Source organism: Lycium ferocissimum, chromosome 4 (genome assembly GCF_029784015.1).
Source record: "Lycium ferocissimum isolate CSIRO_LF1 chromosome 4, AGI_CSIRO_Lferr_CH_V1, whole genome shotgun sequence".
NCBI lineage: Eukaryota > Viridiplantae > Streptophyta > Magnoliopsida > Solanales > Solanaceae > Lycium > Lycium ferocissimum.
The window spans coordinates 29328779-29339659 of NC_081345.1; the positions used below are offsets into that span (position 1 = coordinate 29328779).

General features: G+C 34.0%; 1 protein-coding gene across 2 annotated transcripts in view; it reads left to right on the forward strand.

Annotated features, from left to right (window-relative positions):
- LOC132052168 (ethylene-responsive transcription factor RAP2-12-like) overlaps positions 1-4630 on the forward strand; it is a 59771-nt gene extending 55141 nt beyond the window's left edge. Inside the window, exons 2-3 of one of the 2 annotated variants that reach the window (XM_059443563.1) lie at positions 2397-2685; positions 3640-4630. In XM_059443563.1, the coding sequence (XP_059299546.1) occupies positions 2454-2685; positions 3640-4496 (1089 nt within the window). In that variant the 5' untranslated portion in view covers positions 2397-2453 and the 3' untranslated portion in view covers positions 4497-4630. Of the gene's footprint in view, positions 1-2363; positions 2686-3639 lie in introns of those variants that run through there. The other variant, XM_059443562.1, reaches the window with a different exon arrangement.
- Positions 4631-10881: the final 6251 nt, after the last annotated feature.

A 10881-nucleotide genomic window follows, 5' to 3' on the forward strand; every position in this document is an offset into this window, starting at 1 on the left:
ATAATGCACACTCCACAACATTCGCTTATAGTAAAATGGAAAATGCGAATCCAATAATTGGGGTGCCAATGAATTAATGAGCTCATCTACATCACATACTTTGAGCAATATGACTGGATAAGGAGTTTAAAAAATTAAAAGACTTTTGAATCTTGTGGTCTAAAACAAACTAAAGATATAAGTGGTTACAAATCATTACAAATCATCTCGTTAAGCATAAAAGATAAAGTTTATAATTAAATTATTAAAAAATGTATCATTCTTTATAGGGCAAAGGGTCAAATTTACCGTCTAAGTATGATTTATAGTTTAAATTTATTCTCCGTCAAAATTTGGGATCAAATTTGCCCTTCCCATTAGGATACTTGATAAATCAAATTTAACTCCACAACACCTTCTCATATAAATTGGAACATAAAAAGAATAATATGTCTAGAATCCAGTTCTCATTGATCACCGCCTGGTATGTACTGTGGGACTTTTCAAAGTGAAAATAGTTAAAATGTGTAAATGATCTTTTCTTGTTCTACCAAAAAGTGATGTGCGGGAAACCAAAGATGATAAATCAATGATGTATAGATACAATAGTAGTTTAGAGCATTTGAAAAAAAAAGGCCAAACCCATCGAGTTCTCATTAATCACCCCTGGTATGTAATGTGGGACTTTTCAAAGTGAAAATAGTTATTTAAATGCCAACTGTAAATTATGCCAACTCATTTTTTTGTTCTGACCATTAAAAAAGTGATGTACGGGAAACCAAAGATGATAAATCAATGATGCATAGATACAATAGTAGTTTAGAGCTTTTTTTTAAAAAAAAAAAGATGTTAGTGCATGTATCACTGTCCTTCTAAAAATGATAATTACTCCTCCGTCCCTTATTTTAAAAACAAATATTAAGTTTTATCCAAAATAAATTCAGTTTAAATATTTTCTTTACTCCTATAAAAATTTAACTCTATTTATAACTTGTTTTTAATCTTAAATTTACTTTTATTTATTTAATTCCATCCCAATTAAATAGGTGCAAATCATTTACATTCTCTAACTTTTCTTAACAAATTAAATTCCTCTTTAACTTTGACAAAATACATTCGTCCTTTATCTTATGCAATAGTATCTATTTTACCGTTGATATTTTCAACCCTCCGTTTATGTACTACTTCAGAATTTTAGATATTTCACTAATGACTAAATACATGGGGGTGGGGGTGTTGAAGGAACTAAAAAGGGAAGAAGGCGGTGGTGTGTGGTCTTCATATCACTCAAATGTCAAGTCATGCATTAGGATTTTAATACTCTTTCTATTTAATTTATGTGAATCTATTTTTTTATTAATTCGTATAAAAAAAATGATTTTTTTTCTATATTTGAAAATAATTTATCTTTATGCAATGATTATATATAATTCATCTAACATCACAAATTTGAAAATCTTCTCTATTTTCTTAAACTTAGTATCAAGTCAAATGAGTTCATATAAATTGAAACAGAGGGAGTATTTATTATGGTAAAACTCCGATAAAATAAAAGTATTTTTAATTACTTTGCTAACATCAAGGATAATTTTTTCCCAATAATATGACAAAACTTAGTAGGCGTTTGGCCATAGAAATTAAAAGCTTTTTCACTTTTTTTTGGAATTTTAGGCCCCGTTTATTCATAGATACAAAAAAAAAAAATTACTTTTTTTTTAGAATTTTGGAGTTGGAGTTGTGTTTGGCCATAGTTTTTAAAATTATAGTTTTTGGTGAAATGTAGTTTTAAAAAAGTGAATTTTTTTGAAAAATAAGTTTTTTGAATTTTTGGTATTAGGAATACAACTTCAAGTTATATTCGAAATTCTCATAACCAAACGCTGATTCCGGAAAAAAGTAAAAAAAAAATTCAGAATAAAGTGAATAATTCTTATGGCCAAACTAAGCTTAGAGTTGGAGTTGGAGTTGTGTTTATAGCTTTTTCAAATAGCATTTTTTTTATTGAAATGTACTTGTTTTGATTGTGAAAAAAATAAAAAAACTTGAAAAAGAAGTTTTCCTTGTTTTCCAAATTCTAAGTTGTCTTTGAAATTTTCAAACAAATTTTCAAAAAGTGAAAAAAAAAAACATTAATTTTACGGCCAAACGGGTCCTTAAATGTAAAAAGTATTTAAAAGTACAGGCCCTTTTACCCATAAATGACCGGGAGGAGGGAGCATCACTCTCCTGCATCGGAGGGCAATTTTGGTAACACGTAATTGAGCACCTTCCTTAAGGGTATTAACGTAACTTAACCCCCCAAACTCCGCCTCGTTCGTGCCTAGTTCTCGGCCTCCTTTATTTCCCTATATAACACTTGATTCCTCCAAGATTTTCTAATACATTCTGCAATCAAAATATATCCAAATTAAACTGTCGTAAGATAAAACTGTTCCTTTTATAAACACTTTTGAGAAGGGGAAAAAAAAAAAAGCATGTGTGGTGGTGCTATTATTTCCGACTTGGTACCTCCAAGCCGGACTTCACGCAAGCTAACGGCTGAGTTTCTATGGGGTACTTCCGATCTGAGCAAGAACAAGAAAAACCCTAGCAATTACCACTCAAAGCCTTTGAGGTCTAAGTTCATTGATCTTGATGATGAATTTGAGGCTGACTTTCAGGATTTCAAGGACTACTCTGATGATGTTGATGATGTCAAGTCCTTTGGTAATTTTCTCTTCTCTGATCTTTTGGTTTGTTAAAGTTTAGCTTTGAAAATGTTACTATTTGGTTTTTTCTGGAACTGTTTGTTTTGTTTTTCTGTCTGAACACGGTTTATGTTCTTGAAATACCACGAAATGACTTATTTACTGATTTTCGAAAAGATTTTTGGTCATGCCAAACACATCTGAGTGGAATTGTGTTGTATGGTTCATTTGTAGAGCTTGATTTAGTTTTGAGTATTTTGTTTGTTTGTGTTTGGAGTACTATTTCACTTGGTGCTGAAAATACCCAAGTTAGGTGAGTTGGGTGTGTTTTCTGTTGAAATGTTTCCTTTTAGTATGTGAATAATATTCATGTAGAAAAAAGTGATCTTTTGGGTATAGGATGTTTGCAAATACTAGTAAAAAGAGGAGAAAGATGCTATTTTTCCTCCTTATTTATAGAAGGAATGGATATTTAGGACACATATGATCCTAACGTAGTTGTAATTGTGGATTATGGTGGGTGTTTAAACAAAATTAGATTTTTAGGCCTCCTTAAAGTTTCCTTCAGCCTCAGGTCTTGTCTTATCAGGGGGTTTGTTAGCCCCAGATTTAGGAATTTGCTCAGCTTGTAACAAATATCTTTGATATGATAAACCAAGATTTCGAGTGATCTAATTGTTTGGATGATAGACTCCTAATTTGGACTCCATTTAATTGTGAAGTGGTCATTTACATAGCAGATTTTCTATACAACCCAGCAGAGAACATACTTTGCATGTGTGTTTTGGTCTGGGTTTCTCACTTTCTTTAGTTTTGATCATTATTAGGGGAAAAAAACTTTTCCAAAGTAACTTGTGGTATCTAGTCCCTATGTTTTTTACTTTCTTGGTATCTGTTTGTCATTAAATTTGATTGATTGTTGCAAATTTTGGTCCTGTTATGAATGACTGAGATGCTTTATTTATTTCCATAGGCTCCAAAACTGTGATGTCTGTTGATTCACACTCCGAAGCTGAGAAATCCTCCAAGAGAAAGAGGAAAAATCAGTACCGGGGGATCAGACAGCGTCCTTGGGGTAAGTGGGCAGCTGAAATACGTGATCCAAGGAAAGGGATTCGAGTCTGGCTTGGAACTTTCAATTCTGCGGAAGAAGCTGCCAGGGCATATGATGTTGAGGCCCGGAGGATTAGAGGCAAGAAAGCTAAGGTGAACTTTCCTGATGAAGCTTCAGTGGCTTCTTCAAGACGCGTTGTTAAGCCAAATCCCCTGGAGGCACTTCGTGAAGAGAGCTCAAACATAGTTCACTCCAACACCACCTCTATTAACAACGTGGACAGTGGATCTGTTGAATCATTGAGCTTTTTTGAAGAGAAACCAACACTAAAGCAGTATGGCTACGAGAATATGTGTTTTACTGCTGGAGATATGGGGCTGGGCTCATTTTCCCCTTCAGCTGGTACAAATGTATACTTCAGTTCTGATGAAGGAAGTAACACTTTGGACTGCTCTGATTTCGGTTGGGGTGAACCGTGTGCAAGGAGTCCAGAGATCTCATCTGTTCTTTCAGAAGTTCTTGAAAGTAACGGGACTCAATTTGATGAAGATGCTAGACCAGAGAAAAAACTGAAGTCAGAAGATGGGAACACTGTGAACACGCTATCTGAGGAGCTATCGGCTTTTGAATCCCAGATGAAGTTCTTGCAGATCCCATATCTCGAGGGAAATTGGGATGCCTTGCTCAATGCGCCAGATGCCACTCAGGAAGGTGGAAATACCATGGATCTTTGGTCGTTTGATGATGTTTCTTCTTTAATGGGAGGCGTCTTCTAGGCCATCATGCCCTTCCCTAGCTAAGTTTTGTAAATAACGCTTCATTTGAGTGAAGTTTGCAGTTGTGTTGTCTTCAAACAAAGACTATAATGTGTTGTATTAATTTATTGTAAAATTTACTCGTGTTTGATGTCTGCATTCTTGTTTTCGTGTCTTGTGTAGTAGTTGTGTGTAGTTGTTGCTTGCAGTCGACGAAGCGTACGCTTTAGCCCTCGGATGCGGTCCCCAATATCAATATGTGTTGGCGATTGACCGAGGCACCTAGCAGTATAGGTAATTAGGTAAACTAACATTTCAAAACTTGAAATAAAAGATTTTTGATTTTAGCCTTGTATGGATGGTGAGAACTGATGAGACCTGATATTTGTGGTTACCAAGTTTCTATTCTTTACAGTTGTAAGTTGCGTCCGTGGACGATTCCCTTCAATCTTCAACTTATGCTTTGCCGAAAACCGTTAGGTACGCTAGCTTGTGACGAGGTAATAAGATTTTTTGGTTTCTTTTTTTTTTCTTTGTTTTGGTTTTTTACACCATTTTGAATAGAAAAAATGTTTTTTTTTTCAGATTTTTTTGTGTAAAAAATAATTTTTTTTTGTAAAATAATAAAGTTATAAAACTAAATTTTTTTTTGAAGGGTCAAATAGCTATTTCATCCGCCTGTGCCAGGCTTTCGTGCATTATTGATCAATAATGTCATTCTACTGAGCTTAGGACCCTCGATGGCCATCTAGAGGCTACATCAGGATTAAAAAGGATCTTGAATCTGTCGAACATTTTAAAAATCGTGCCACTTTTTAATTTTTACTTAAATGATTATGATCCGATTAATATAAATTCGTGTCCTAAGAGTGGCCGGTTAATTAATACTCCCTCTGTCCCGTAATAAATATCATTATAGGCTCATAACTAAATTTTTTAATCACATAATAAGTGTCATCTTAAAAAATTAAGATATAAATTAATTAATTTTTTTGAATTCTATCTTTAGATAAAAAATAATAAGTTAAAGTAACATCTAAATGATGATTGGACAAGTCATATAGTAACTTGGTATTGTTGAATTTTTAATGTGAAAAGAATTATTACTTGTGCATGCTTTAATCAAGAGAAAAAAAATTAATTTTATTATATAAAAGCAATTTAATAAACTTTACATAACATATTGATTTCTTAATATGCGTGTTTTTGATTAGATAAAGTGACACTTATTATGAAACGGAGTGAGTAAGATTTATTAAAAGGAAAATGCTTCTCATTAGAAGTTTTTCATTTTCAAATCTAGAGTCCGGAGCAACTGGTTTTTCTATTTTTTCCTTTCTCTGTAAGGAGAATTATAGAAATTTTTTTAGCTGCAGACTCGACTAGTGTTGCCGACTGAGTTGGTCCATGGTTGGTGACTGACAGATGATTGAGATGAAAGGAAGGGCGGTGTTGAGGGTAAATGAGGAAATTTATCAAGAGGCCTGTAATTGGAATGGGGAAGGCGGCTTGTGTCTAGTGGTGATTGTGGGGTCCAATTTATTTGGAGATGTGCCCCAAGTGGGAAGTCACTTCACTGCTCACTACTTTATTCAGTTGGTGGATGAGAGTGAGAACTGAGAAATGGTACTGTGAGTGTGTGACAGTCTTATTTTTGCCACCGAAAATGATATACTGTATTCCTTTTCACTCCCCCATAACTTATCTCATTACTCCATTAGTTACGTTTGTGATATTAATATGGAGTTCAACAAAGAAGGGAGTGAAAATAACGAAATACTAATAAAAATGGCAAGGCAAGCTATTGAATCGATATAACAAAGAAAGAGATAGACTGTGAGTTATGATTAACAAGAGTAGATGAACCATAAATATAGATGGGAAATTTATAGGATAATTACATTATTATGTACTCTGTGAATCTCGCACGTAATAACCATTAAATGTGATAAGCTGGAATCTCAAGTAGTTCGAAATTTGGTCGTTATTGGAAAGTAATTGGTCTGGGCACTTTGGTCCTTCTGGAGCACGTTTTCCCGGTATGTGCATTTAGATTCGCGATCAAGTTCTCAAGCGGTTAAGTGTTCTTCAACCCTTAGCCAAGGAATCCAGAATTTTTTTAACCCAAAAAATAACGTTTGGAACCAAACTAACCTTTTAAAAAAGAAGAAGAACTAAATTAGGCTTCATGCACAGAATATGTGCGTGAAAGGCGTAACAAAAACCCACTTGAAGCCTTCCATTTCCAGCATATTCTTCTCTTTCATTTCCTCCATTTTCACCCTTTCAACACACTTTTGCACTTCCAAAAACATGTCTCAAAGTTCCGAAACTTCAAAGTTTGCTATACAACCCGATATTTGTGAATGCCGTTATTACTGTAAACTAAAAACATCAAAGACCTAAGATAATCCGAGTCGCCGTTTTTGGCGTTGTAAAGTGCCCGAAGTAAGTGTTTTTACATTTTTTAGTTTTTTTTTTTTTTTCATTTTATCCACATATTTTACTTTAAAAAACTGATTTTCTTGTAATGTTTATAGGATATGGGCGGTTGCAAACACTTTCAATGGGAAGATAGCATTCACGTGGATAAAACGGTGGCGGCGAAGTTTAAAAATCCACTTTTTGATAGAGATACCGCGACTTCACGTATCACTAGAGATACCGCTAAGTTGGACTCGCAATTTAAGCTTGTGAAAGCTGAAGAAAAAATTGAACTTTTGGAGGTCTTGCTCACTGGTTCCCAAAAATAATGAATTTTGCTCAAGGCTAACCTTAGAGACGCTCAACACGAGAAAATAGCTTCGAAAGAAAAACTTAAATTGTGGAAGACTATTTGTGCTATCTTGTTGTTGTTTATTATTTATATGTATTTTGTTGATTAAGTTTAATATTTCTATGGATTATATTTTTTACTAGTTGTACCTTTTCCCCTATAATGTAATCCGCACCCTTTATGTACTAATTTATTTGTGTTTCTTTGTTAAATTGACAATTGTTGAACTTTTTAGGTACTATTAACTCTAAGGTGTTTATATAAATTAATAATAGATTTTAACAATAAAAGCAAATTAAAAACATGCCAAACTAATTCAAATTGATGATTTCATCATAAAATAAAAATACAAATTAACAGCCTTAGTCCGAAACTTAAATGACCCATAATCTAAGACAGTGAGCCTAAATAGACCCTAATCGTCATCAGAATAGAAGTCCTCAATATTGTTCTCAGAACGATATTGGCGGTCACTTAACACACATCTTTTTTTCATGAGATGTTAGTTCTCTACCAGTTGATGATGCTTGTTCTTCGGCCAACTTTAGCATGTAAAATCTACAACGTCTTGCTAGCATTCTGTTGTTTTCTTTTCTAATCCTTTATACGGCAAACTGGTAAGTTTCTGGACCTACTCGAGACATGGTTATTGAGTACTTTGTTGGGATTGGAGCGTTGAGATTTTTCACACGAACAAGACCTTTTGATTCGGCAAGCCGATGTGACCACTCTCGGCGTAACTCGCAATAATATTGTCGCGGATCTGAATATTTCACACTGTAGAAATCATCATTACGCTCTATAAGAAGGTGAGGATTCAATTCGTCTAGTTTGAAATCACTGTTATCACTCGAAAAACTGCTATGATTTGAACTCTCATCATCACTACTGTTTGGTTCTTTTGGAAGGAGTAAAGACCAAGCTGCGTTTCTACTACTCAACATTGAATATGTTGTAGTCTAATAACAAAAGAAAGGGCTACTTGTATAGTTGCAAACCCCCAAGTACCCTCGGGGGGTGAGGGGGGGGGGGTCTTTATGACCCTACCTACTTACCTTATTATAACAAAAATATTAATCTTCATCAGAAATTTCACAGTCCGAATCCCATTTGGATCTAAATCTTGTGTTAGATTGTACACCATATTCTACCCTATGGTAACGTATTTGCATCTGATTGTTCTCTTCGCGAAAACGATTAAGAGCAAAATTAAACTCTTGTGGAGTTCCACGAGGCATTGACATAGCACGTTTTTTTGGGCGTTTAAGCCCTGCGAAGCTAACTTTTGTTCCGGTGCTTGGCCTCCTGTACACGCCAATTCCACTCCTCTCATTGTTTTATTGTATTCTCGATTTGAATCTTTTGTTAGGGTTATTTGAGTAATGAAAATCATCATCATCTAGTTCCCATGTCCTCGTTGCTTCAAATATGTTTGCTCGGGTAAAACATGTAATAGGATCAAGATTACTAAATTGGGTGTAGAATGTCATGATAACTCGTTTTAAAGTGAATACTAGTTGTTTGTCAATCATGTTATATATAGTACTGCATTTTTTGACCGTTTTATTTGAATTTAATTTATATTGCGCAACATTTCAATGCGCAATATAACATGATTTGATAACACATCATGGTTGAAAATTATAACTTTTTTATCACACATAAAGGACCGATTTGACAACACATCATGCATGCCAATTTTCGACTTTTTTATGACACACGTAGCTTGATTTGACAATACATCGTACATGCCATTTAAACCTTTTATGACACATAAAGGCAGATTTAACAATACAATGTTGCATTATTTGACCGTTTTATTAGACATTAATTCATATTGCGCAACATTTCAATGCGCATACAAATGTATTTACATCCGTATGCTTGATTTGACTACACGCCACGAGAGATGAACTTACTTGAACACTTTACAACCCCTAAAACGACGATCCAAATGTATATGTATACTTGATGTAATAAGCCAATATTATTGTACGCTAAAAAAAAATATTTAAATTCTATATAAAATATTTATATTCCGACGTTTTAAACGTACTAATATTCGATCAAAGTACGAAAAAAAAAACTTAAAAATAACAAGTTTCCAAACTTACTTGAGGACTTTACAACCCCTAAAACGACGATCCAAAACATATATGTATACTTGATCTAATGAACGAGCATTATTTTAAGCTAAAAAAAATATTAAGTTCTATATAAAATATTTATATTGCAGTGTTTTGAAACTTGACTAATCTTCGGTCAAAGTACGGAAAAAAGCTTAATTTTGAGTTTGATTTTCAAAGAACAAAGATTGGGGTTGGGGAAAGATTTCACGCACAGAATCTGTGCGTGAAAAGGACCAAAGTGTAAATGTACACTTTGGCCCTTTCAGGCACATATTCTGTGCGTGAAGCCTAGTTTAGTTTTTTTTATTTTTTATTTTTTTAAAGGGTTAGTTTGGCTCCAAACGTTATTTTTTGGGTTAAAAAAGTTCCGGACTCTTATCCAAGCTGTCACCGATTAACTCGCTGTTGATGAGTTCCTCCCTTAGCCAAGCTGTCACCGATTAACTTGTTGACACTCAATTTTGGCTCATCCTTCTTGAAATTAACGTTTCTGCACAAAATAGCACAAAATACAACTTTTACATATTTTTCACATTTTTTATACGATTTATTGATACTTATCCTTATTTATGCCAATATTAGGATTTTTATCAATTTATCGTCATTTGAATTAATTTAAATAATTATTATTTTTTTAGTCATTTGTACGGATACGACATAACAAAGGTGCAATTATATCTTAGTAAATAATTATTTTTTATTTCTTTACTGACACATTATAAAAATCAATCACATTTTTATTCGCATTTTTTCTAATTGTATATTAATACTCTCATTTTTATATGTATATTAGTTATATTTTAATACTATCGATCAACACATAAAAATCGAAATAGTTTATCACATATGAAAACTAATTCGGCATATTTAATTTATCTTGCGCAAATTAGCATATGATTACATCGCATTACTCCGCAAATGGGAAGACATATTCCTAAATCTTAGACTTGTCTCCCATTCTTTGGCCCCTCTCATTTTTTTTCAGATTTTATTCTCCTTTTCTCTAGGATCATGTGTGTTTCTAACTTTTCGACTTTCTCCTATTCTTTCCCCCTAAAAACTCTCTCCCTTCATTATTACACACACACACAGACAACACATCTCATTTTCAGATTTTTATTCTTTCCCTTTTCTCTGCAGGCCCCACATGTCTCCTACCCTTTTTGACTATTTCTCCCCATCTTTCCCTCAAATTCTCTCCCCTCATTATTACACAGACAGACACTAATTTTTTTCCATATTTTTACCTTCCCTCTCCCCAAAAACCCTAAACATTTTCTTTCTCCTCCCACTTTTCTCTTAGCCGCCGCCCCTCCACGCCGGAGCTTTGAGCTCCGGTGAACTCCGACGCACAAAAAAAAAAAAAAAAAAAAAGAAAGAAAACAGCCCTCTTCCCCGCCACTTCTCTCCCCACTTCGTCTTCCTCCCTCTCTCCATTAACGCTGACCACCACAACCACCGCACAGCCCCCCCTTCGTCTCCATTTTTCACCGGAGCAGCC